Source organism: Zea mays, chromosome 7, assembly GCF_902167145.1.
Source record: "Zea mays cultivar B73 chromosome 7, Zm-B73-REFERENCE-NAM-5.0, whole genome shotgun sequence".
Lineage (NCBI taxonomy): Eukaryota > Viridiplantae > Streptophyta > Magnoliopsida > Poales > Poaceae > Zea > Zea mays.
In genome coordinates, this window is record NC_050102.1 from 129,212,263 (window position 1) to 129,240,262 (window position 28,000).

General features: G+C 47.2%; 1 protein-coding gene across 4 annotated transcripts; it reads left to right on the top strand.

Moving 5' to 3' along the window:
• The first annotated feature begins 1,219 nt into the window (after positions 1-1,219).
• Positions 1,220-27,963, top strand: LOC100382709 (uncharacterized). Of its 4 annotated transcripts, none has more exons than XM_020540632.2 (11): positions 1,234-1,557; positions 1,636-1,723; positions 2,962-3,111; positions 7,457-7,567; positions 7,746-7,890; positions 7,969-8,007; positions 8,222-8,296; positions 26,706-26,765; positions 26,870-26,934; positions 27,201-27,291; positions 27,386-27,963. In XM_020540632.2, the coding sequence occupies exons 1-11, from the start codon at positions 1,317-1,319 to the stop codon at positions 27,437-27,439; spliced, it is 1,119 nt and encodes a 372-aa protein (XP_020396221.1). In that variant the 5' UTR covers positions 1,234-1,316; the 3' UTR covers positions 27,440-27,963. The 4 variants fall into 4 exon arrangements, with proteins under 4 accessions (XP_008651672.1, XP_020396221.1, XP_020396220.1 ...); NM_001175432.1 differs by having other exon boundaries at positions 1,282-1,557; positions 7,436-7,567; positions 27,386-27,754; XM_008653450.4 differs by lacking the exons at positions 27,201-27,291; positions 27,386-27,963 and having other exon boundaries at positions 1,220-1,557; positions 7,436-7,567; positions 26,870-27,162.
• The last annotated feature ends 37 nt before the right edge of the window (positions 27,964-28,000 follow it).

Here is a 28,000-nt window from a genome sequence, read left to right on the forward strand (position 1 = left end):
CTCCATGGTATAGTGTCACTAGGTGTCCATCTATTGCAAAAATAGATTACTAACTTAATAATGGCTACGTACTTAAGCCTAAAAACTTACTAAATAATAAATAAATAGTAACTACTTATTAACTAATAACTATATAGTAAATATTAAATGACCACATCAAACGAAATTACATAATCTATGAATAATGTACGAAAACAATTTATACCTTAGATCTCGTACGAGTCCAGCAAACGGTGGAGAAGGTCATGTCGGAAGAACACCTATGTACAAAAATACTATTGTCAATAAAAAATTCGGCAGCACCTCCCCTATAAAGTGATGTTTCTAAAACCTGGAAAGAAACAACAACACGATGGTTGCCAACACAGAATACTGCACGATAGCATAATAAACAATATGCTAACCATGTGATATCAATGTGCTAAACATATTGCTACATGTATATGCTAAACCCTTTATAATCACTCGCTTTCCTACATCCAATACACTAACAATATGCTACCAATTTACTAACTATATAATCACTAAATAAATATACTAACAAATAAATACTTAGCTAACTATTTATACTAACAAGTGAATAGCTATCAATCTATACATTATACCAAGTAAATTAGCTAAATAATTACTAAAAACTAAGTAAAACCATTACCGTGGGGAGGAGGGTCGGCCGTGGGGACGAGGGGCTTGACGGCGATGGAGAACGGCAAGGGCAGTGACGTGGGGACGCCGGGCTTGGAGCGGTGGAGGGGGCTGCAGCTTGGGGACGCCGGCCTTGGACCGGTGGAGGGGGCCGCGGCTTGGCGCGACGGCGGAGGCGCCCGCGGCGTGGGGCGCTGGCGCGGCGGCGGAGGAGGCCGCGGCGGCCGCGGCATTGGGCGTGCGGCTCATAGGGGCGACGAGCGGCTGGGAGGAGCGCGCAGAGTGGGGCGGCGGTTGTGCGGCGGCTCGGCGAGACGGCGACACGGCGTGAGAACAGAATGAGCGAGAGGAGAATGACGCGGTTCGAAACCCCTAGCTCGGCGCCAAGATCTATGGCGCCGAGCTAGGGGACACGTCAGCCTCCACGTCTAGCCAAACTGTCGTTGCCACGTCAGCGCTCGGCGCCATAGGCTATGGCGCCGAGCTGTGTTACCTCGGCGCCACAACCTATGGCGCCGAGCAAAGGGTCCAAACTTGCAAATAAAATTTCTGGCGGTCCAAACGTAAATTTTTGTAAAAAAAGGGCTAAAAAACAAAAAAATTCGGGAACCTCGTCGCGGGTCTGAGCTCCGCGGCGTCCTACAACCGGTGAGCGGCGATCGTTGCCGCGCGCAATGTCACCCATCGTACCACCAAAACCCCTCCCGTTCCTCACCACGCTCACCACCCGCTTCTCACTTGCCTGCTTACCCACGCGGCGTTTCACCCAAACCTGCTGTTCCAGTGCCGGGCACCGCGGTCCCGCGGTCGCGGCCACTCCTCGTCCCGGTGGAGTTTGCAGGGTCCATTCCCCCCTTAGGTCTCTTCTCCTTGCCAGCGCGGCAACTTCGGCCCGAACCGCGGCAGCGGCGGAAGGTATTCGGCGCGAACGAATTTGTGCTTTGTTGCAAAGTTGACTGGATGATGTTAATTGTGTATTTCTGATGTCCGAAGACATGTCTGACCCGGAGCTGAGGCTGGTGCTCGAGCTTGCTACTGACGAGGAACTGATGGAGGTCGAGGAGATCCTCTACGGCACCAGGTTTGAGTGCTTCCTGATTTTGCATATTAAGCTCTGATATGAGTTCATCAGATGGTTTGGATGATAGTATTGGGTTCTGAAGACAAAACTGGATGGGTTAATATGGGATTTTAATAATGGTGTGCATATGAAACAAGTGAGCGGGTATGTACGCAGCAAGCAAGTGCAGATTGATATTGGTTGTTTTGGTTGGTCACTCTTATGCAATCTTTGGGTAGTGATTCCATTGTGCCAGATTCAGTGCCTATTGCAGTTTGTATTTGGTGCTAGCTAATAGTAACTTCCATGTCTCAAAGTTCAGCATTAGTGACAAAGATGTTTGATTAAATACTCCCTCCGTCCTAAATTAGTATTCGTTTTAGCTCTTGGTTTTTATGTCTATATTCAAATGGGTAGTGATGAATTTAGACATATATACAAAACACATACATTAATATTGTATGAATCCATTAAAAGACTAAAATAAATTTTAATTTGGGACAGAGGGAGTACAATATATCTGGCAAGTATTGTTCCAGCTTTGCTACTAGCTCCGGTTTCAAATGCTGGTCGTTGTAGACCTGTGTAATAAGATTAAGAAAATAGATTGTTGGCAGCCAGAATTGCGGTCTTTGTGCCAACATAGATCGAATGACCTTGGTGCCCCTCAGCCTCATTTGTACCATACTGAGTAAATCCCTCATTTGTAAATGGTAGTATTTATTAAGCAGGGCTAAGGATGTAAGAAAAGGGTAAAATATTCGAAGAAATTCTAGGATGACCTACACTGTAAGAAAAGTTGTGAAGGCAGAAATGACCTACATTTAGGGTTGGATGGACTTACCGCTTGCAGGTACGCAACAGGAATGTGTAAGTTGTAACTTCAGTTGCTAAATCTATATGCATTGTAATGTATCATCTATGAGACAAAGATGATGGGGGACTGCAAGTTTATGTAACATAGTGGCTACAGAGGACCTGATATTATTTTTATGTTAAACCGCTTTCCTCCTCTCTTTTGTGTTCTTGTGCTTATTCGTCTGATATTAAGAATTTGGAAAACAGTTGTCTTGTCCTTCTTTCTTTTTTCTTGATTTGGCTTAAATTTGCTCACTTATTCAGTTAGACCTACTCACCTTCCTGATTTTTCTACATGGAGAATAGCATAGAATGTTAGTATGGTCATATCTCTTCGTATCATATTGCTCCTCTGCTTAACCTTCTCGAAATTAATGTTTTTGTATTTCCTTTGTTCGTAGCTATTTTAGCCCATTGCTAAAATCAATTGCAAGAAGACCGAACTCAGATGGTGTTGTTGTTTTGGATGATATCGAGGAGAGAGATCATTTCATCTCAAAATTAGAGTCAAGGTTCCTGTATCTTGCTGCAGATGCTCGTTTTGTTATGAGGTCAGTCAAGGAGGCCTTTTGTTGACCTATCTCTAATTGAAAAAGGAAAAAAATAATGGCCCCATGACAGTGAAAGATCATGGCTCTAGGAATACAGCACCAAACTGATCTGGTACACTTTAATGCCAATAAGAGGTACCTCAGTTAGAAATATATCACATAGTCATGTTTTCACTCAATCTCGCCGTCTTCCTTTTCTATCTCATACCCGTTGCATACAGTGCTATCTTCCTCCAATCCCAGTGATGTTTGTGGATAGGGATTATAACGATCCGAAACAGTATTACAATATGGAAAATGAAAACGGTCGGTTTTGACTTTTGCATATTTGTGGAATGAACAAATAAGGAAACAGTAAAAAACTCCATATCCACAAGGGGGCACCCTACCAAACCCCGGTCCACCATAGTCCACAACAAACCAAGGCATTTGTTGGATGCTGTATTGCACTAGGACTTGTGACGGACTAGGAATATGTTGTAGTTAGGACTATTTATATGTAACTAAGATCTAGAGATTACTCTCCCACATATACTTATAACCTTTCAGCCTCAGGCCTAACTCAGCTCAAAAGATAGCTTAGTCACCATGTGGCCCAGAGGTGTTTTCTGACCACGCGCTAGCTTTGGTAACCCTTGTTAGTGCTGGCAGATCCGGTCTAGCTTTCTATACCTACGAGTCGGAGCCCTAGGTCCAATATAGCCCACAACAAACCATAGTTATTAGGACCGGACCAAACATCGAACTGGGAGATCGTCAGTTCGCTGGTTCACTGGCCGTTAAGAACCTGTTGAACTGCTGTTTCGATAATTTTGGACCGGAATAATTGAAGTGCTCACAAATACGTTATACCGATGCAATATAATAGTGATATACAACATATAATTAGCAACATGGGCTACAGTGCCGCTGTGTATGGTGGGGCAGGGATTTGGGAGTTTTCTCAAGCTATTTGAGAAGATTTTCTTCTTAATATAATGCTCGGGGTCTTAAAGCGGTAAGGCGAGACAAGGCGTTGGACCACTGCCTGGATGCCTAGGCGAAGCCTAAGGCGAGCAAGGCGATACCTTATCTATCTAAGAACCAGCAAGACAGTAGCATTGAGAGGAAGAAAAAGAAAAAGGAAAAAGAAGGAAAGGGGTAGCAGGCCCAGCCCACCATCTAGCCCATATATCTTCCCCTGCTTTATACCGATGGACCGGGGTTTGAACTGCCGCCGCCCCCGATTTGGTGTCACTGCCACCGATTCAGGCGACGCCGCTGCCGATTCGGGCTGCTGCCGCCCCGATTTGAGCTGCTGCCTCCCTGATTTGGCCGCCGCCGCGCCGATTCGGGCACGGCCGCGTCAATTTGGGCTGCGATCGCCCCGATTTGAGCCGCCGCCGCCCCGATTCGGTTGCCGCCTCGCCGATTCAACGCTCCCCTTCCTTGTCTCCCTCTTGCTGGTTCTTCGCTGGGCGACGTGGACACCTAGCTACTTTTGGGCGCCTGGACGCCTAGGTGACGCCTAGGTGACGCCTTAAAAAATATGCTCGGGGGCTGTCTTACCCCCCGCAGGTCGAGTTTGTGGGTTGCATGGCAGGTAAGGTACAAGATGCACGCACACACAAGTCAAATTCTCCAAGTGTCCAAGGCCCACCAATGGCAGGCTGGCAACAGCAGGTTAGCAGCTAGGCGGGGCCCAGAGGCAGGTGCACAAGCAGCACCAGGAGGCAGGCGACACGCGCCAAGCCGGCACAAGCCCGGACTGCATGGTTCATATTGAACCGGCACCGGTTCCATAAAAAACTGACTGGTTCATCTGTTTTTTACTAGTCCAATCACATGGATGGTCTTCAAAGCAAACTGGATGCTATAAGCTCTGTTTCTCAGGTCTAACTCAACCAAAAAAGCAGTTGAATGCCGAGGAGTACCTTCACCTTATACTTTCTACTACCCCACTATCAATTTCTGGTGTGGGACTAAGCTTAACAAAACAGTTGTGAAACCGTTTGAAAATGACAACTTTATATTTTGCTAAACTTGGAAACGATATCATAATATGGAAACGACATGGAATGGTATTGAATTTCCCAAACCTGCTTTCATCCCTACATAAGGAAGCAATTAGCAACTGATAACCACAGGTTGGCGATATTAACTCTGCTACTAAAATCTATCTCATCATCTAGGCCTTGCTTCTAGCCCATACCTTCTCTGCTCTGCCTGCTGCCCAGGTGTTGAGTGACACATTATCTGCCACCAGGAGATCCACGGGAGGCATTGGCAGAGGAGAGTAGGTGGGATTGCAACAGTGTGAGTAGGTGAAGGTGCCATGGCAAGGATGCTTCACCAATCCCTACTGGAACCAACCATGGCACAGCTCAAGCAAGTTTGAAGTGATTTAATTCAAAACCGATTGGATTTAGGTCTAATTGATGATTGATATCGAGCTGCAGCAGCAGCTTGGGAGCGATTCAATTTCTTGGTTGTACCTATGTTTGCGGATTCAATTTGGAAGAGAGATTTAGTTGACCTCTGAACTGGATTCTAATCTGCACTGTTGTGAAGAAGTCTATCTGATGGTCAGGGTCAGGGCAAGTTATCTGGAGAGCGACACAAGCTGGCTGAGAGAGGAATGTGTGTGATCAGACATTATGGTGGAAAATACTCCTTAGACACGTCGCAGTAGCAGTAGTCTGAAAACAATGAAATAATGAATGGTGGAGGAATAAGTGCTCAGGCACCTGTTTATGGTGAAGAAGACATGCTAAATGGAGACAGCAAGAGATGGACATAACTTTATGGAGATTGTCGGAGTGGTACATTGTTAGCACTAATCCTGACATGCATGCGTGCGATGGGTCGGTTAGCTTCTAGAATTGTTAGCTGCTGCATGGGCGCATGCAAAGGATGCTCACCATGTTGTGCGGATGAGCGGCATGTGTGATCGTCGTGATCCGTCATTGGAGGATCTACATGCGGTGAGTTTGTTGCGATCCGTCGGGCGGCGTCGGACGCGCACGACAAGCTGGCAAGCGTGGAGTTCGTGCTAGCATGTCTGTCCAGCTATATAATCATGTGTACTGCTCGATTGTGGTTATAGAAAGCAATACAGAAGCTGTGTGTGTGTGTGCAGTCAGGGAGTGTGAGCGCCATAGCCATTACTTGTTCTAGCTACTGTTCATCTTCCTTCTCTAGCGTCCTATGTTCTCGAGTGTTTTGAGCGCCTGAGATTTCCAACATTTGGTATCAGAGCCAGTTTGAGGGTGAAGATAGCAGTCGAGGGATCCATTTCCTTCATCGGAGGCATGCTGGTGGTGGCCGGCATGTGGCGGTGCTGAAGCTCCGGAGTGTGTGCCGCCTGGAAAGAAGGCGTGTGTCGCTCGAAACGAAGGCGTATGTGCGCCGTCGGGCATGCATCGTCCAAGGAAGAAGATGGCGTATGTGCACTACCAGGTGCGTGTCACCCGGATCAAGAAGACAAAGGGTGTGTGTCACTCAGAAATCGTAGGCGTATGTGTGCTTGCGGGTGATGTCACCTGGCAAAAGAAGGCGCCCGGACTGTGTGTCGGTCTGCGCATAAGGAGGCATTTGTGCGTGCTGGCTGCTGGGGAATGTGTGTCATTCGAAGGCTGCATTGGGAGCGCAACAAGGTGATATTCGGCGACGTCGCTGCATTGATGTGTCCATCACCATGTCAAGATTAGGGGGAGATTGTTAGCACTAATCCTGACATGCGTGCGTTGGGTCGGTTAGCTCCTAGAATTGTTAGCTGCTGCATGGGCAAATGCAAAGGATGCTCACCACATTGTGCGGATGAGCGGCATGCGAGGTCGTTGTGATACGTCATTGGAGGATCTACATGCGGTTAGTTTGTTGCGATCCATCGTGCGGCGTCGTGCGCGCGCGACAAGCTGGCAAGCGTGGAGTTTGTGCTAGCATTTCCGTCCAGCTATATAATCCTGTGTACTGCTCGATTGTGGTTATAGAAAACAATACAGAGGCTGCGTTTGTGTGCAGTCAGGGAGTGTGAGCGTCATAGCCATTATTTGTTCTAGCTACTGTTCATCTTCCTTTAGCGTCCTGTGTTCTCGAGTGTTTTGAGCGCCTGAGATTCCCAACATACATTTCTGAATGGCACAATCTTTCAGTGACATTAAAGTGTACCAGGTCACTTGAGTGGTATATTTCTAAAACCAGGGTCTTTTGATGTCCCAAAACCATGTTTCCTTAAATGACCATTGCTAAACTGATTACATCCTTAGTCAGCTTGCTGTAGTTCATCATTTTCTTGAAGCTTGTACAAGAACATTTTGCACTTTTTACCTATTGTTCTTCACAGGGGGTGGAGACCATCGTACAGAGATGTCTTGCTCAGAGTAAGAAAAAAAATTGGTGTTCAGTGCTCTAGCAAATTGTGTACTGCAGACCTTGAGGCAGAAATATTTCTTCACCTCGTGAATGAATATTCAAGGTACTTATAAGCATACTTTAAAAAAAGTCCTTGGATAAGCATCAGTTTTGTATCTACATAAACAACATAGTATATTATCCTAGTTTTCAGCCCATACAACTCTATTTGTTCATTAAATGTGGATCCTCTTGTGAGTCCACTATTCTGAAAGTAACTTCTTTGAATTTCCACGCATTAGCCACCAGAAAGACCGACTTTCATTTCCATGGGATAAACGAAAATCTCCAAACAATATCTCTAGCCTTGGTGCAAACAAGTGGAAGATGCTTACTGATGTGGCTTGGAGGATTGGAACAAAGGGAATGGAAAGTACCTTTCTGAAGGTTGTTTGCAATCCTCAATTTCTATGCTTTTCCTTTCTAATCCTCTTTCACTAATTTAAATTTTCTTATTTATGAAAGGGTGGTAGTGCATTGACTATGAAAACAATATATGAATCGGTATGTTAAGTTTTTATTTTGAAATATTGAATATCACTCCTTTTATTCCAAATTGTAAGTTGTTTTGGCTTTTGCTATGCACCTAGATATAAGTTGTGTATACTAGTAACACTATGTACTTAGAAAAGCCAAAAGAGCTATAATTTGGAATGAAGGGACCACTTGTTCTCATTGCATTATTGTTTTTCATTAATGTCACTTACCATTATTTTAGTTAGCCAATAGATTGACTGGAAAACTGCTGAAGGAGGCTGCAAATTACAAGATAAAGAAAGAACTTGTTAAGCAGGTATACCTATTCGAATTGATATTTTTGCTCTACTGTTCTTGATTTTATGGGCTCATTTGGAAATTGTTTTGACTTGATAGCTCGGATATTACTTGCATTCAACTGAATATCAGGAATACAATATATAGATCTCTACTGACGATCTTTCTCTACCTGATTTATAGAAACAATATCAGGGAGGTGATTTAGGAGATCAGGCACATAAGGCAACTAGACAACTCGGTCATAATACAATAAAGTATGTGATCGAATTTAGGATAGATGGTCATAATATTAAGAGGGGAGCTTAATTAGACAACTCGGTCATCTAGAGCCACTAGGTGTTGAAATTATGTGCATTGCATATAGGCCTGATGGCACACTCAGAGAGTGAGAAAAATGTTTACTGAAAATAGTGTGAAAAATACTAACTACACTTTAGTATGTTTGGCAAAAATATTAGAGAGTTAGCATGATTGAGTAGAGATGAGAAATGCTCACGTTGCTGTTTTCATCATGCACCAGATGTGTGCACCGGACATGAGGCAGGTCCATCTGTCTATACACGCTGCACATAACATAGTAGATCTAACACTCACCGGACGCGTCTAGTGGACACCTCACCGAATAGGGCACTCGGACATCATAGGGCAATCAGAGAGCATGTAAACTGCGCACTCGAATCTAACACTCACCAGACATGCCCAGTGAAGGCACCAGATACCTGACAAAGGTAACGACTAGTTTATAGCCGTTGAGAAGACACCAGACGTGTCCGGTGCAAAACTGGCAGCGCACCAAACATGTCCGGTGCCCTCGATTTCAGCCTTCAAGAGGTAACACATGGATTTCAATGAGGGTTTATAAATAGACCACTTGGTCGGTGTTAGCTAGTATCCTTGCACTATAAGCACTTGTGAACACCTCTTACGACTAGAGAAACACACTTCACTCACTTGCATCGTTTATATCATCATTTGGGTAAGATTGGAGAGCTCATAGTGCATCACATATAGTTGTTGCATCTTGTGGTACTAGCTGGTTACACTCATTTTACTCTTGGTAATTGTCGTCTCCTAGACGACCTAGACTTTGTTGGATCGTTGAGCAGCTATTGAAGATTGTTTTCGATTATGCTCATCATTATGAGGGGCTCTTGTGCTCGTTCCCACGGGATATTCGCAAAAACAACTCTAGCAAAATCTTGGCTTGTTGAAGTGCCCCTCTAGTGTGGTTCTTACGGTGCCCTGATTATGGGCTTGGCATGTGATGCCCATTAGCGCATGAAAACACCTATCTTGGACTCGCTAATGAGGACGTAGGTTGCTGACAAACGACTGAACCTCGAAGATATATCTTGTGTCATTGCTTGCCCCATGTGGTTTGCTGATTGTACCCACTCTTGCAATTATACTTATCTACTTGGTGTATGATATTTGCTCAACTAGCCTTGTGAAGATTGTAACTAGTAATAATTGCATTTGATTAATATCTCTTGCTAGTAGCGTGCATTGATCAATATAAACTAAAGGCCAAGCTGCTAGAATTGTTTAGAAGCTTGCATAGGGTGAATGAGTGTTAGCGTAAAGTAGTTGCTTTAACGATAATTTTATATTAATCAAACATTTCTCTAGTGACTTTTGAGTTTGTAGGATATTTTTTTTATAGATTATTCATTTCCTCTAGCCATCTAGGTCCTATTAGCAGCTTGGAGCACTTGAAGTGGGCTTTCATGTGGGCGAATTTTCCATTCAGTCCGCTTAGCACTTGGAGGACGAAGGTGCAGTCGCGGATGACCTCGCCGAGAGCGTCTGTTAGCCCCTTCATCTTGCAGCAGTAGTCGTCGATCGAGAGGTTGCCCTACACAAAGACACGAGATTCGGCGTCAAGGAGAAGAGCGCGAGCTTCGTGGTTGGTGTGGAATTACGCCTCGACAGTGATTCGGGTGTGGCGTGGGGGTGTGGACAGACTCCATCAGCTCAGGGGAGAGTGTGCCTAGCAGGCTAGCACCCATGACAGGACAACGACATCCACGCGTCGCTATGATGGCATGATGGGGAAGGCGACGTCAGAGAGGACGTGGTTGGTGAGGGTGTGTTGCTCGAGGGTGAGGGGGACAGAGTCGCGTTAACGGTTGTAGTATGAGGACAGGGGGTCCATAACTATGGATGAGGGCACATATGTTTGGACGCAAGGGTGAGGGGGACGAAGTCACGCTAATGGTTGTGATGGGAGGACAGGGGGTCCAGAATTGTGGATGAGGGCACATATGTTTTGGATGCTGATAGTCGCCTAGAGGGGGGGTGAATAGGGCGAAACTGAAATTTATAAATATAAACACAACTACAAGCCGGGTTAGCGTTAGAAATATAAATGAGTCCGAGAGAGAGGGCGCAAAACAAATCCCAAGCGAATAAGCAAGAGAGACACGGAGATTTGTTTTACCGAGGTTCGGTTCTTGCAAACCTACTCCCCGTTGAGGAGGCCACAAAGGCCGGGTCTCTTTCAACCCTTCCCTCTCTCAAACGGTCCCACGGACCGAGTGAGCTTCTCTTCTCTAATCAAAGCCGGGAACAAAACTTCCCCGCAAGGGCCACCACACAATTGGTGCCTCTTGCCTTGATTACAATGGAGTTGTGATCTCAAGAACAAGTGAGAAAGAAAAGAAGCAATCCAAGCGCAAGAGCTCAAATGAACACGGCAAATCACTCTCTCTAGTCACTAGGGTTTTGTGTGGAATTGGAGAGGATTTGATCTCTTTGAATGTGTCTAGAATTGAATGCCTAGAGCTCTTGTAGTAGTTGAGAAGTGGAAAACTTGGATGCAATGAATGGTGGGGTGGTTGGGGTATTTATAGCCCCAACCACCAAACTTGACCGTTGGCTGGAGGCGTCTGCTCGATGGCGCACCGGACAGTCCGGTGCACACCGGACAGTCCGGTGCCCCAGCCACGTCATCACTGCCGTTGGATTCTAGCCGTTGGAGCTTCTGACTTGTGGGCCCGCCTGGGTGTCCGGTGCACACCGGACATGTACTGTTTGATGTCCGGTGCACCGGTATGGGCAAGTCTGACGTCTGCGCGCGCTGCGCGCGCATTAAATGCACCGCAGAGAGCCGTTGGCGCCGAAGAGAGCCGTTGCTCCGCTGGCACACCGGACAGTCCGGTGCACACCGGACAGTCCGGTGAATTTTAGCGGAGCGGCTGCCACGCGAAACCGAGGCTGGCGAGTTCCGGAGGCCGCGCTTCCTTGGAGCACCGGACATGTCCGGTGCACACCGGACAGTCCGGTGAATTATAGCGCGCCGGCTTCCGAGAAATCCCGAGGGTGAAGAGTTTGAGTCTGACTCCCCTGGTGCACCGGACAGGTACTGTTCACTGTCCGGTGGCACACCGGACAGTCCGGTGCGCCAGACCAGGGGTGCCCTCGGTTGCCCCTTTGCTCCTTTGTTGAATCCAAAACTTGGTCTTTTTATTGGCTGAGTATGAACCTTTTACACCTGTATAATCTATACACTTGGGCAAACTAGTTAGTCCAAAGATTTGTGTTGGGCAATTTAACCACCAAAATTATTTAGGACTTAGGTGTAAGCCTAATTCCCTTTCAATCTCCCCCTTTTTGGTGATTGATGCCAACACAAACCAAAGCAAATATAGAAGTGCATAATTGAACTAGTTTGCATAATGTAAGTGTAAAGGTTGCTTGGAATTGAGCCAATATAACTACTTACAAGATATGCATGAAATGTTCCTTTCTTATGTAACATTTTGGACCACGTTTACACCACATGTTTTGTTTTTGCAAATTCTTTTTGTAAATCCATTTCAAAGATCTTTTGCAAATAGTCAAAGGTAAATGAATAAGAGTTTGTAAAGCATTTTCAAGATTTGAAATTTTCTCCACCTATTTCAAATGCTTTTCCTTTGACTAAACAAAACTCCCCCTAAAAGAGATCCACCTCTTAGTGTTCAAGAGGGTTTTGATATACCATTTTTGAAATACTACTTTCTCCCCCTTTTGAACACAATAGGATACCAAATGATAAAGACTTTTGGAAAGCACTAAGTTTTTGAATTTGGTGGTGGTGGGGTCCTTTTGCTTTGGGCTCATTTCTCCCCCTTTTTGGCATGAATCGCCAAAAACGGAATCATTAGAGCCCTCGAAGTAATTTCTTCCCCTTTGGTCATAAGTAAATGAGTTAAGATTATACCAAAGACGAAATTCGGTCCTTTTGCTTTTGAGCTTTTACTCTCTCCTCCAAGGATGAAGTCCTTTTCTTTGATGCTCATTTCTCCCCAAGGAATAGAGAGTTGCTCGGAGTGATGGCGAAGCATGAGTTACGGAGTGGAAGCCTTTGTCTTCGCCGAAGACTCCAATTCCCTTTCAATATACCTATGACTTGGTTTGAAATAGACTTGAAAACACATTAGTCATAGCATATAAAAGAGATATGATCAAAGGTATTTAAATGAGCTATGTGTGCAAGCTAGCAAAAGAAATTTCTAGAATCAAGAATATTGAGCTCATGCCTAAGTCTGGTAAAAGATTGTTCATCAAGTGGCTTGGTAAAGATATCGGCTAATTGATCTTTAGTATTAATGTAAGAAATCTCGATATCCCCCTTTTGTTGGTGATCCCTAAGAAAATGATACCGAATGGCTATGTGCTTAGTGCGGCTATGCTCGACGGGATTGTCGGCCATTTTAATTGCACTCTCATTATCACATAGCAAAGGGACTTTGGTTAATTTGTAACCGTAGTCCCGCAGGGTTTGCCTCATCCAAAGCAATTGCGCGCAACAATGTCCTGCGGCAATGTACTCGGCTTCGGCGGTGGAAAGAGCGACCGAATTTTGCTTCTTTGAAGCCCAAGACACCAAGGATCTTCCCAAGAACTGGCAAGTCCCCGATGTGCTCTTCCTATTGATTTTGCACCCCGCCCAATCGGCATCCGAATAACCAAGTAAATCAAATGTGGATCCCCGAGGGTACCAAAGCCCAAACTTAGGGGTATAAGCCAAATATCTCAAGATTCGTTTTACGGCCGTAAGGTGGGATTCCTTAGGGTCGGATTGGAATCTTGCACACATGCAAACGGAAAGCATAATGTCCGGTCGAGATGCACATAAATAAAGCAATGAACCAATCATCGACCGGTATACCTTTTGATCCACGGACTTACCTCCCGTGTCGAGGTCGAGATGCCCATTAGTTCCCATGGGTGTCTTGATGGGTTTGGCATCCTTCATCCCAAACTTAGCAAGAATGTCTTGAGTGTACTTCGTTTGGCTAATGAAGGTGCCCTCTTGGAGTTGCTTGACTTGGAATCCTAGAAAATACTTCAACTCCCCCATCATCGACATCTCGAATTTCTGTGTCATGATCTTACTAAACTCTTCACATGTAGACTCGTTAGTAGACCCAAATATAATATCATCAACATAAATTTGGCATACAAACAAGTCATTTTCAAGAGTTTTAGTAAAGAGTGTAGGATCGGCCTTGCCAACTTTGAAGCCATTAGCAATAAGGAAATCTCTTAGGCATTCATACCATGCTCTTGGGGCTTGCTTGAGCCCATAAAGCGCCTTAGAGAGCCTATAGACATGGTTAGGGTGCTTACTGTCTTCAAAGCCGGGAGGTTGCTCAACATAGACCTCTTCCTTGATTGGTCCATTGAGGAAGGCACTCTTCACGTCCATTTGATAAAGCTTGAAGCCATGGTAAGTAGCATAGGCTAATAATATGCGAATTGACTCAAGCCTAGCTACGGGTGCATAGGTTTCACCGAAATCCAAACCTTCGACTTGTGAATACCCTTTGGCTACGAGTCGAGCTTTGTTCCTTGTCACCACACCATGCTCATCTTGCTTGTTGCGGAAGACCCATTTGGTTCCTACAACATTTTGGTTAGGACGTGGAACTAAATGCCAGACCTCATTCCTCGTGAAATTGTTGAGCTCCTCTTGCATTGCCACCACCCAATCCGAATCTTGAAGTGCTTCCTCTACCCTGTATGGCTCAATAGAGGAAACAAAAGAGTAATGTTCACAAAAATGAGCAACCCGAGATCTAGTGGTTACCCCTTTATGAATATCGCCGAGGATGGTGTCGACGGGGTGATCTCGTTGGATTGCTTGGTGGACTCTTGGGTGTGGCGGTCTTGGTTCTTCCTCATCCTCCTTTTCTTGATCATTTGTATCTCCCCCTTGATCATTGCTATCATCTTGAGGTGGCTCGTCTTCTTGATTTTGCTCTTCATCATTTTGAGCCTCATCCTCATTTTGAGTTGGTGGAGATGCTTGCATGGAGGAGGATGGTTGATCTTGTGTACTTGGAGGCTCTTCGGATTCCTTAGGACACACATCCCCGATGGACATGTTCCTTAGCGCGATGCATGGAGCCTGTTCTTCACCTATCTCATCAAGATCAACTTGCTCTACTTGAGAGCCGTTAGTTTCATCAAACACAACGTCACAAGAGACTTCAACTAGTCCAGTGGACTTGTTAAAGACCCTATATGCCCTTGTGTTTGAGTCATAACCAAGTAAAAAGCCTTCTACAGTTTTAGGAGCAAATTTAGATTTTCTACCTCTTTTAATAAGAATGAAGCATTTGCTACCAAAAACTCTAAAATATGAAATGTTGGGCTTTTTACCGGTTAGGAGTTCATATGATGTCTTCTTGAGGATTCGGTGAAGATATAACCGGTTGATGGCGTAGCAGGCGGTGTTGACCGCTTCGGCCCAAAACCGGTCCGGTGTCTTGTACTCATCAAGCATGGTTCTTGCCATGTCCAATAGAGTTCGATTCTTCCTCTCCACTACACCATTTTGTTGTGGCGTGTAGGGAGAGGAGAACTCATGCTTGATGCCCTCCTCCTCAAGGAAGCCTTCAATTTGAGAGTTCTTGAACTCCGTCCCGTTGTCGCTTCTTATTTTCTTGATCCTTAAGCCAAACTCATTTTGAGCTCGTCTCAAGAATCCCTTTAAGGTCTCTTGGGTTTGAGATTTTTCCTGTAAAAAGAATACCCAAGTGAAGCGAGAATAATCATCCACAATAACAAGACAATACTTACTCCCGCCGATGCTTATGTAAGCAATCGGGCCGAATAGATCCATGTGGAGTAGCTCAAGCGGCCTGTCGGTCGTCATGATGTTCTTGTGTGGGTGATGGACTCCAACTTGCTTCCCCGCCTGGCATGCGCTACAAATCCTGTCTTTCTCAAAATGAACATTTGTTAATCCTAAAATGTGCTCTCCCTTTAGAAGCTTGTGAAGATTCTTCATCCCAACATGGGCTAGTCGGCGATGCCAGAGCCAACCCATGTTAGTCTTAGCAATTAAGCATGTGTCGAGTTCAGCTCTATTAAAATCCACTAAGTATAGCTGACCCTCTAACACACCCTTAAATGCTATTGAATCATCACTTCTTCTAAAGACAGTGACACCTATATCAGTAAAAAGACAGTTGTAGCCCATTTGACATAATTGGGAAACAGAAAGCAAGTTGTAATCTAATGAATCAACAAGAAAAACATTGGAAATGGAATGGTCAGGTGAAATAGCAATTTTACCCAAACCTTTGACCAACCCTTGATTTCCATCCCCGAATGTGATAGCTCGTTGGGGATCTTTGTTTTTCTCATATGAGGAGAACATCCTTTTCTCCCCGGTCATGTGGTTTGTGCACCCGCTGTCGAGTATCCAACTTGAGCCCCCGGATGCATAAACCTACAAAACAAATTTAGTTCTTGACTTTAGGTACCCAAACTGTTTTGGGTCCTTTGGCATTAGATACAAGAACTTTGGGTACCCAAACACAAGCCTTGGAGCCCTTGTGTTTGCCCCCAACAAACTTGGCAACGACCTTGCCGGATTTGTTAGTCAAAACATAAGATGCATCAAAAGTTTTAAATGAAATGGCATGATCATTTGATGCATTAGGAATTTTCTTCTTAGGCAACTTAGCATGGGTTGGTTGCCTAGAGCTAGATGTCTCACCCTTATAGATATAAGCATGATTAGGGCCAGAGTGAGACTTCCTAGAATGAATCTTTCTAATTTTGCTCTCAGGATAGCCGGCAGGGTACAAAATGTAACCCTCGTTATCCTGAGGCATGGGAGCCTTGCCCTTAACAAAGTTAGATAAGTTCTTTGGAGGAGCATTAAGTTTGACATTGTCTCCCCTTTGGAAGCCAATGCCATCCTTAATGCCAGGGCGTCTCCCATTATAAAGCATGCTACGAGCAAATTTAAATTTCTCATTTTCTAGATTGTGCTCGGCAATTTTAGCATCTAATTTTGCTATATGATCATTTTGTTGCTTAATTAAAATCATGTGATCATGAATAGCATCAATATCAACATTTCTACATCTAGTACAAATAGATACATGCTCAACAATAGATGTAGAGGGTTTGCAAGATTTTAATTCTACAACCTTAGCATGCAGCATATCATTTTTAGTTCTAAGGTCAGAAATTGTAACATTGCAAACATCTAGTTCTTTAGCCTTAGTAATCAACTTTTCATTTTTTACTCTAAGGCTAGCAAGAGAAATGTTCAATTCTTCAATCCTAGCAAGCAAATCATCATTATTATCTCTAGGAGTGGAAATTGAAACATCACAAACATGAGAATCAACCTTAGCATTTAAAATAGCATTTTCATTCCTAAGGTTGTCAATTATTTCACGGCAAGTGCTTAGCTCACTAGATAATTTTTCACATTTTTCTACTTCTAGAGCATAAGCCTTTTTAACCTTAACATGTTTTTTGTTTTCTTTAATTAGACAATCCTCTTGGGAGTCCAAAAGGTCATCCTTTTCATGAATAGCACTAACTAATTCATTTAACTTTTCTTTTTGAGCTATGTTAAGGTTGGCAAAAAGGGAACGCAAATTATCTTCCTCATCACTAGCATTGTCATCACTAGAGGATTCATATTTAGTGGAGGATTTAGATTTAACCTTCTTTTTGCCGTCCTTTGCCATGAGGCACTTGTGGCCGATGTTGGGGAAGAGGAGTCCCTTGGTGACGGCGATGTTGGCGGCGTCCTCGTCGTCGGAGGAGTCGCTTGAGCTCTCGTCGGAGTCCCACTCGCGACAAACATGGGCATCGCCGCCCTTCCTCTTGTAATACCTCTTCTTCTCCTTTCTTCTCCCCTTCTTGTCGTCGCCTCGGTCACTGTCACTAGATATAGGACATTTAGCAATAAAATGACCGGGCTTACCACACTTGTAGCAAACCTTCTTGGAGCGGGACTTGTAGTCTTTCCCCCTCCTTTGTTTGAGGATTTGACGGAAGCTCTTGATGACGAGCGCCATTTCCTCATTGTCGAGCTTGGAGGCGTCGATTGGTTGTCGACTTGGTGTAGCCTCCTCCTTCTTCTCCTCCGTTGCCTTGAATGCAACGGGTTGGGCTTCGGATGAGTCGCCAAGCTCGTTGATTTTCCTCGAGCCTTCTATCATGCACTCAAAACTTACAAAATGCCCGATAACTTCCTCGGGGGTCATTTTAGTATATCTAGGATTACCACGAATCAATTGAATTTGAGTGGGATTAAGAAAAATGAGAGATCTTAAAATAACATTTACCACTTCGTGATCGTCCCACTTCTTGCTCCCGAGGTTGCGCACTTGGTTCACCAAAGTCTTGAGCCGGTTGTACATGTGTTGCGGCTCCTCTCCTTTGTGAAGCCGGAACCGACCGAGCTCCCCCTCGATCGTTTCCCGCTTGGTGATCTTGGTGAGCTCGTCTCCTTCGTGCGCGGTTTTGAGTACATCCCAAATCTCCTTGGCGCTCTTCAACCCTTGTACTTTGTTATACTCCTCTTTGCTTAAAGAGGCGAGGAGTATTGTCGTTGCTTGAGAGTTGAAGTGCTCGATTTGGGCCACCTCATCCTCATCATAGTTCTCATCCCCTACCGACGGTACCTGTGCACCAAACTCAACAACATCCCATATACTTTTGTGGAGCGAGATTAGATGAAATCGCATTAAATCGCTCCACCTAGCGTAATCTTCACCATCAAAAGTTGGTGGTTTGCCTAATGGGACGGAAAGTAAAGGTGTATGTTTGGAAATGCGAGGGTAGCGTAGGGGGATCTTACTATACTTCTTGCGCTCTTGGCGCTTAGAAGTGACGGAGGGCGCATCGGAGTCGGAGGTAGAAGTTGATGAAGTGTCGGTCTCGTAGTAGACCACCTTCCTCATCCTCTTGTGCTTGTCGCCTTTCCGATGTGGCTTGTGGGAAGAAGATTTTTCCTTCTTCTCTTTGTGGTGAGAAGAAGATTTCTTCTCCTTCCCTTTGTTGGAGGAGCTCTTCTTCTTCTCCCTCCTTTTGGTGCGGGACTCTTCCGATGAAGTGCTCCCGTAGCTTGTAGTGGGCTTTTCGCCGGTCTCCATCTCCTTTTTGGCGTGATCTCCCGACATCACTTCGAGCGGTTAGGCTCTAATGAAGCACCGGGCTCTGATACCAATTGATAGTCGCCTAGAGGGGGGGTGAATAGGGCGAAACTGAAATTTATAAATATAAACACAACTACAAGCCGGGTTAGCGTTAGAAATATAAATGAGTCCGAGAGAGAGGGCGCAAAACAAATCCCAAGCGAATAAGCAAGAGAGACACGGAGATTTGTTTTACCGAGGTTCGGTTCTTGCAAACCTACTCCCCGTTGAGGAGGCCACAAAGGCCGGGTCTCTTTCAACCCTTCCCTCTCTCAAACGGTCCCACGGACCGAGTGAGCTTCTCTTCTCTAATCAAAGCCGGGAACAAAACTTCCCCGCAAGGGCCACCACACAATTGGTGCCTCTTGCCTTGATTACAATGGAGTTGTGATCTCAAGAACAAGTGAGAAAGAAAAGAAGCAATCCAAGCGCAAGAGCTCAAATGAACACGACAAATCACTCTCTCTAGTCACTAGGGTTTTGTGTGGAATTGGAGAGGATTTGATCTCTTTGAATGTGTCTAGAATTGAATGCCTAGAGCTCTTGTAGTAGTTGAGAAGTGGAAAACTTGGATGCAATGAATGGTGGGGTGGTTGGGGTATTTATAGCCCCAACCACCAAACTTGACCGTTGGCTGGAGGCGTCTGCTCGATGGCGCACCGGACAGTCCGGTGCACACCGGACAGTCCGGTGCCCCAGCCACGTCATCACTGCCGTTGGATTCTAGCCGTTGGAGCTTCTGACTTGTGGGCCCGCCTGGGTGTCCGGTGCACACCGGACATGTACTGTTTGATGTCCGGTGCACCGGTATGGGCAAGTCTGACGTCTGCGCGCGCTGCGCGCGCATTAAATGCACCGCAGAGAGCCGTTGGCGCCGAAGAGAGCCGTTGCTCCGCTGGCACACCGGACAGTCCGGTGCACACCAGACAGTCCGGTGAATTTTAGCGGAGCGGCTGCCACGCGAAACCGAGGCTGGCGAGTTCCGGAGGCCGCGCTTCCTTGGAGCACCGGACATGTCCGGTGCACACCGGACAGTCCGGTGAATTATAGCGCGCCGGCTTCCGAGAAATGCCGAGGGTGAAGAGTTTGAGTCTGACTCCCCTGGTGCACCGGACAGGTACTGTTCACTGTCCGGTGGCACACCGGACAGTCCGGTGCGCCAGACCAGGGGTGCCCTCGGTTGCCCCTTTGCTCCTTTGTTGAATCCAAAACTTGGTCTTTTTATTGGCTGAGTATGAACCTTTTACACCTGTATAATCTATACACTTGGGCAAACTAGTTAGTCCAAAGATTTGTGTTGGGCAATTTAACCACCAAAATTATTTAGGACTTAGGTGTAAGCCTAATTCCCTTTCAGATGCCCGCAGCCCGCTGCCTACCGTGGAGATTGGTGATGGTTGCTGCCTTGTAGTTGTGGACGTCAAGGTCGTTGATGGTGTTGGCGTCATCATGGGCACCATCGTGGATCGTTGCAGGTGTGTAGGCAGCGTCGCAAGCAGCGGCCGCGCATGCTCGACAATGACAGTGGCCTAGCGTTCCTTTGCGAGGACGATCTAGGCAGCGCGGATGCAATCCTGAGCTTGGTAGCGGCCTTGGCAGCCTCATCAGCGACGCCAACCAGGTTCTAGCGGGCCTTCTCCTGCTCGGCTGCGTCCTCGATGTGCTGCTCGGCTGCGTCCTCGATGTGCTGCTCGGCGTAAGTGTTAGACATATATGGACAGTACAGACATATATGGACAGTACAACCATATATGGACAGTACAGACATATATGGACAGTACAACCATATATGGACAGCACAGCCGTGTGCAGCCATATATGGACAGTGCAGCCGTATATAGACTAGTATAGACTGATTATAGTCTTCCTTGTATAAGCATATAGCTTTCCCTGTTTAGGAGATTGTATACTTGTACTCCAAGTTACCTTGGCTATATATATGAGAGATCACCCCCCTCATTGGGTGTGGTGTCTTCCCAATTCTATCTCTCTACATGGTATCACGAGTCCAGGGTCTCCCTGATTTTGTGCCCTCCCTCCCGCTTCCTCTACCACCACCACACGCCGCCGCCTAACCTAGGGCGCGGCACCTACCTGCGCCGCCCCTCCCTCTGCTGCGCAGAAGCCTTGGATGTCCACGATCACCCACGTGGACTCCTCCGCCGGTGACAACGACTCCGACTGCTCCGTCGGATTTTCTCTCCTGTTCGGCGACGACGTTCTTGCTGCCCAGATCGATCTCCCCATGGCGCTTCCCTACGCCACGATCTCTGTGCAGTCCTACGTCCCCATGAAGCTCGACCTCCGCGCGGACAACTTCTCGAAGTGGAAGGCCTGCTTCGAAGCCCTGTGTGGCACCTTCGAGCTGCTGTCCCACATCGACGGGACGACGCCTCCCAATCCCCTCACGCCGGTTTGGCTCCAGGAGGACTGTTGCGTCCGTGCCTGGCTCTACGGCACCGTCTCCGACGCCGTCCACGACCTCATCATGACGCCCGAACCGACGGCACGCAAGCATTGGGCTATCATCACCGCCCACTTCGAGGCGAACAAGGCGCCGCGTGCCATCTTCTTGAGCCAAGCCTTCATGACCTTGACTCAGGGAGACTTATCTGTCGAGGCCTATGGCCAGGAGATGAAGAGAGCGGCTGATCGCCTCCGCGATGTCGGCAAGCCCGTCGACGACTCCACCATGGTGCTCAACCTCCTCCGCGGCGCCAATCCCCGCTTCAGCACCACCTGCGACATCATCGCTGGTGACGCCACCATGGACTTCGCCGGCGCCCTCGACATGCTCGCCCTCAAGGAACTGCGGCTGGCTGAGGAGGGCAAGATGGTCAAGTCCACTGCCCTCCACGTCTCCTCCACATCCTCCTCGTCATCCTCCGGCTGCACAGGCCCCTGCCGGTCCTGTACGTCGTCTCCCCAGCAGTTTTGGGTGCAGCACCAGCAGCCGGGGAAGCAGCAGCGCGGCGGCGGGCAGCCAAAGCGCAAGAAGACCCATTTTTGCAAGGGCGGTGGCGGCGGCAGCCAACAGCAGCAGCAGCACCGTGCGCCCAACCCCACTGGACCATGGATTTGCATCAATCCGTGGGGCCAGCAGCAGGGACAAGCCGGCGACAGCAGCGGTTCTGGAGGTGGCGGGCAGACATGGCGCGCTGCGAACACTGGCCAGCAGCGTGGTGGCCCCGGCCTTCTCAGGTCCTCCCCGCAGGCCCACACTGCGATCAGCGACCAGCAGTCTGCCGGTCCCCAGTACTTCGACACGGCGGGCCTCATGGCGGCGCTGCAGCAAATGTCGCTGCAAGGTGACGCCTGGGTGATGGACACTGGTGCCTCTACACATATGCACTCCTCTGAAGGTATCCTTCATTCTCATCTCCCAGCTGCTGCTTCTTCGATCATGGTAGGCAATGGTGCAAGTATTCCTGTCACGACCCGCGGCTCATCGATCCTTGACATCAACTCCACTAAATTTGTGCTGAACAACATCCTTGTCGCTCCTTCCATAGTCCGTAATTTATTATCTGTTCGTCAATTTACCCGAGATAATGGCGGTTCTATCGAATTTGACGCTTTTGGTTTCTCTGTCAAGGAACCCAGGACGGGGCGAGTGATTCTTCGCTGCAATAGCTCAGGCGATCTCTACACACTTTCACCAGCCGCCCAGTCCACTGCCAGCGCCCTCCTCGCAGCCTCCTCCTCAGTGTGGCATCGTCGCCTAGGTCACCCTGGTCCAGCAGTCTTATCTAGTCTCAAGAGGAAAAATTTAATTTCATGTAATAAAGTAGACCACACTCTTTGTCATGCCTGTCAGCTAGGCAAACATGCCCGTCTACCTTTTAGTACATCTACTTCCCACACTGTTTCCCCTTTTGAGATAGTTCATTGTGATGTCTGGACATCACCGGTTCCTAGTATATCTGGATGCTCATATTACTTGGTTTTACTAGATGACTTCACACATTTTTGCTGGACATTTCCCCTTAAGCACAAGTCTGAGGTCCGTCAGCATATTGCTGATTTTATTCCTTATGTTCGCACACAGTTTAGCTACACTATTAAATGCTTCCAAGCTGATAATGGGACAGAATTTGTTAACCATGCCATGGATGAACTCCTTGCTGCCTATGGCATCGTTTTTCACCTTTCTTGTCCCCACACTTCACCACAGAATGGCAAGGCTGAACGTATTCTCCGTACCCTCAACAACTCTGTGCGTACCCTGCTCCTTCATGCGTCCATGCCACCCAAGTATTGGGTTGAGGCCCTCGCAGCTGCCACATACTTGCTTAACCGCAGACCTTCCTCCTCCATACGCCATGAGGTTCCATACACCCGTTTGTACAATACTCCTCCTTCCTATGAGCACTTGCGCGTCTTCGGTTGTCTCTGTTATCCTAACTTACAGGCCACGTCTCCGCATAAACTTGCGCCCCGCTCTGCCGCATGTGTCTTCTTAGGGTACCCTTCTGCTCACAAGGGGTATCGCTGTCTGGATCTCTCCACGCGCCGCATTATTATTTCCCGTCATGTTGTATTTGATGAGCTCAGTTTTCTGTTCGCCCATGACCCGCCTACTCCCGCTAGCTCCTTCGATTTTCTTCTTGGTCGCGACTTGGATACTGCGCCTTGTGTTACTGATCATGCAGCTAGTGAATCCTCGCCTGGTGGGCGTGGCCCTGTGCCCCTACCTGGCATCTTCTCTTCTGGTGGGCGTGGTTTCGTACCCCCATCCGGCGCTTCGGATGCTCCTACTCCGGGCGGGTGTGGTCTCGTGCCACCGTCAGGATCTCTCGACGACACAGGGGTCGTTGCTCCCAGCGGCTCTGGATCAGGGGCTTCGCCGTCGACGCCAGCACCCAGTGCAGTCGGCGCCCCCTGCTCCTCCCAGCCACCTCCGGTCCCCGCCCGCGACCACTACATCGTCTACAGCAGGCGACCACCGCCTCCAGCGCCTCAGGCTCCAGCTGGGCCCCCACCTGCACCAGCACTGTCCCGTCCTGTGACGCGCACACAGACCGGGACGATCCAGCGTGTGTCGTACACAAACATGTCTGCTACGACTCCTTCGTCGATCCCGGCAAATTACCGCAGTGGGCTGGCGGACCCCAACTGGCGTGCAGCTATGGCCGACGAATACAAGGCGCTGATCGACAACGACACTTGGTGCCTTGTCCCGCGACCACCAGGCGCCAATGTGGTCTCCGGGAAGTGGATCTTCAAGCATAAGTACCACTCTGACGGTACTCTTGCTCGCCACAAGGCACGCTGGGTGGTCCGGGGCTTCTCCCAACAGCACGGCATCGACTACGATGAGACTTTCAGCCCGGTGGTCAAACCGCCGACTATTCGGGCTGTTCTGAGCATCGCCGCTTCCCGTTCCTGGCCGATTCGCCAGCTGGACGTGAAGAACGCCTTCCTTCACGGTCACCTTGAGGAGACAGTCTACTGTCAGCAGCCGCCTGGCTTCGTCGATCCAGCGGCTCCTGACCATGTTTGTCTCCTTCAGCGCTTCCTCTACGGCCTGATGCAGGCACCGCGAGCTTGGTACCAGCGGTTCGCCTTGTACATTCGTCAACTCGGGTTCACTGCTTCCGTCTCCGACGTCTCAGTCTTTGTGTACAAAGAGGGTGGGGACATGGCCTACTTGCTGTTGTACGTCGACGACATCATCCTCACCGCCTCTTCGTCAACTCTTCTCCAGCGCATCATCGACAGGCTCCACTCCGAGTTTGCCATGACAGATCTTGGGGATCTCCACCACTTCCTCAACATCTCCGTCGAGCGCCTCCCCACCGGGATCTTCCTGTCCCAGCGACAGTACGCCGTCGACCTTCTTCAGCGTGCAGGCATGGTCGAGTGTCACTCCACGACGACCCCTGTCGACACTCATGCCAAGCTCTCCGCGACTGCTGGTGCTCCAGTCGCCGACCCTTCCATGTACAGGAGCATCGTCGGTGCTCTACTGACTCGACCTAATTTGGCATACGCGGTTCAGCAGGTGTGCCTTTTCATGCATGACCCGCGCGAGCCACATCTGGCCTTGCTCAAACGGATCTTGCGCTACTTGAAGGGCACGCTTTCCTCCGGTCTTCACCTGGGCGTCGGCCACATCCAGTCTCTCACCGCTTACTCGGATGCGGACTGGGCTGGGTGTCCTGACTCCCGTCGCTCCACTTCGGGCTACTGCGTCTACCTCGGCGATAACCTCATCTCTTGGTCCTCCAAGAGACAGACTACCGTCTCCCGGTCCAGCGCGGAGGCTGAGTACCAGGCAGTGGCCCACGCTGTTGCTGAGTGCTGTTGGCTGCGGCAGCTTCTTGAGGAACTCCATGTGTCGATTACTTCTGCGACGGTCGTCTACTGCGACAACGTGAGTGCTGTCTACATGGCAGCCAATCCCGTTCACCACCGCCGCACCAAACACATCGAGATCGATATTCACTTCGTCCGTGAGAAGGTTGCTCTTGGACAAGTACGCGTGCTTCATGTCCCATCTTCTCATCAGTTCGCGGACATCATGACCAAAGGCTTGCCTGTATAGCTCTTCAACGAGTTCAAATCCAGTCTTTGCGTCCGGGACCCTCCCGCTGCGACTGCGGGCGGGTGTTAGACATATATGGACAATACAGACATATATGGACAGTACAGCCATATATGGACAGCACAGCCGTGTGCAGCCATATATGGACAGTGCAGCCGTATATAGACTAGTATAGACTGATTATAGTCTTCCTTGTATAAGCATATAGCTTTCCCTGTTTAGGAGATTGTATACTTGTACTCCAAGTTACCTTGGCTATATATATGAGAGATCACCCCCCTCATTGGTTGTGGTGTCTTCCCAATTCTATCTCTCTACAGTAAGTGGTGGCAGGAGCGATCGGAGGGTTTCCAGGTGGCATGACGGCAACACATCACTAGGGAGGCAACACAGGCAGGTGAGGTTTAGCGGAAGGGAGTTGTCATGGGATCGTGACGGTGTCTTGATACAATGATAGCATGAATATTACTTGCATTCGACTGAATATCAGGAATATAATATATAAATCTCTACCAATGTTCTTCCTCTACCTGATTTATATACTCGAACTAATTTATTGAAAAGATCAGGCATATATGACAGCCAGCCAATCACCTAAAGAGGGAAATAAAGCAACCAACCAATCAATTAAGGCATTGTTCGGTTATTTCTATTACATGTGGATTAGAGGGGACTGAAATGTATTGGTGTGGATTTTGACTTGCTATGGATTTAAACTGACTCAATCCCACCCAATACACATGGATTAACATCAAACCGAACAAGCCCTAAGGGCTTGTTCGTTTCTCCGTTAATCCATGTGGATTTGGTGGTATTGAATCGGTTTAAATCCATAACAAGTCAAAATTCATCTCAATCCATTCCAGTACACTTCAATACACATGTAATTGAAATAACCGAACAAGACCTAAAGTGGGAAGGGGCGCCTATGGCAACCAACCAATCACCTAAACAAGGAGATAAACTCTCTAACATTACTGACCAATATATCCTTTCAGCTGTTCCTCGTTGTTTTGCTTGAATTACCTACAACGTTTCTTATCTTAATATAGTCTCTTTTTTCTTTTCATTTGCATCTCGACAATTGGATCACAAAAATTGTGTGAATAGATTATATTCGCACATTGCATGTGGTATTTGTTATTCCCTCCGTCCATAAAAGAGTGTAACTATGAGATTTGTGCAAGTCAATTAACTTAGTCCTGAATATTGTTAACATTTATATCTCCAACTAAGTTTAGTACGAAAATATAACTTTGGTCATATTTAATTTATGATAATCTTCTATCATAAATGTTAGTACTTTTTAATATAACTTTGATCAAACTTTAAATCTTTGACTTCTCAAAAAGTGAGATTCACACCCTTCTGTAGACGGAGGTAGTGCCATCTTAATTAAATTAATGTTAGAAAGTACTGACCTTTTCCATGTACAGGGTGGGAGATTGGCTGCTGTTAACCTGGAGTCTAGAGCTGGTTTGCTTGCAGCTAGGCAGGTAATATGATCTTCTGTTAGCAAGTACATATGTCCAATCCTCACACGTTTATCTAAGATTGTGTCATTCAGGTGTCATGTTTCAATAGTCTTGAATATTTGCAGGGTTTGGTTCGTGCTGCATCGAGATACGTTGGACTCAGGAGTGTCGTGACATTTCTTGGACCAATGTATGCTTCTAGTAGTAAATCTGTAACTGTTACTTCCCATTTTGTTTCAAGACAATCATTATTAGGGTCTGAATACTTCTATCACATTTCAAGCACCGCTGTTATTTTGAGCAGTTTAAGCTGTTTTTTTTTGTTTATTGCTGGATGATGTTTTGATTAATTCATAAACATTTAGTGTTGACCTTGGGCCACAAAGCATATAAATCAGAATCCCTTCATGGAGTGATATATCATGCCCTATTAGTAATTTATACCCCTTTGGTCAGATTGTGGGGGACGCTCTTGGCTGATATTGTGATTCAAATGTTGGGCACCGATTATGCTAGGATCGTCCAGGCAGTCTATGCATTTGCTCAGGTGAAGTTCATGCTATTTTCATCCGTCTTCTGAGGTGACGCGTTATTTGTCTCTAACTGCATTGATTTATATTTCTTCTGCTGCTGCTGAACAGATTCGTTTGACTCGGACAAGTTACGTGGAATCTGATGGTGAAGGACCAGAGTAAGATCGCTACTGGACTAGCCTAACTGGCATTCTGATCTAAAAGCAACCGTATTGTACATTCTAGCCATGAAGATCACCATCTGATTCTGCGGGTTCCAGTGCAAATACTCCACGGGACAACGAGGTTATAGCTTCAGACTTCGGAGTACTGTACTGCTAATGTGAGTGCGTATAAGTGACAGACGAGCGGTGTTACAAGACGTTGGGTCGCAGAGACAGTCATAGAGCACAACACAACCGGCTACTCCCCTGATCGATGTAAAGCTTAGCAAAAATAACCTAACCGTGACAATGAAAATATGATACAGTAATGTTTAACAACGAGCTCCGCAAGTGTCATTTGGGCGGCGACCTACCCTGTGAGCGCGGAAGTTGTGACTGAATTTACTTGGGCGTCACACTTCCGCGCGGGGCCCGAAGTTGTAGACCATGCATTCTGCTCTGCCCCGGTTGAATACTGTAAAATATTGCTCCCCTTATCCTAAACTATTCCTCCTAACGTTCGGTTAGGCAAGGCAGATCTCATTGACACAGCCTGATGCCACAATCTACAGTCATGCTT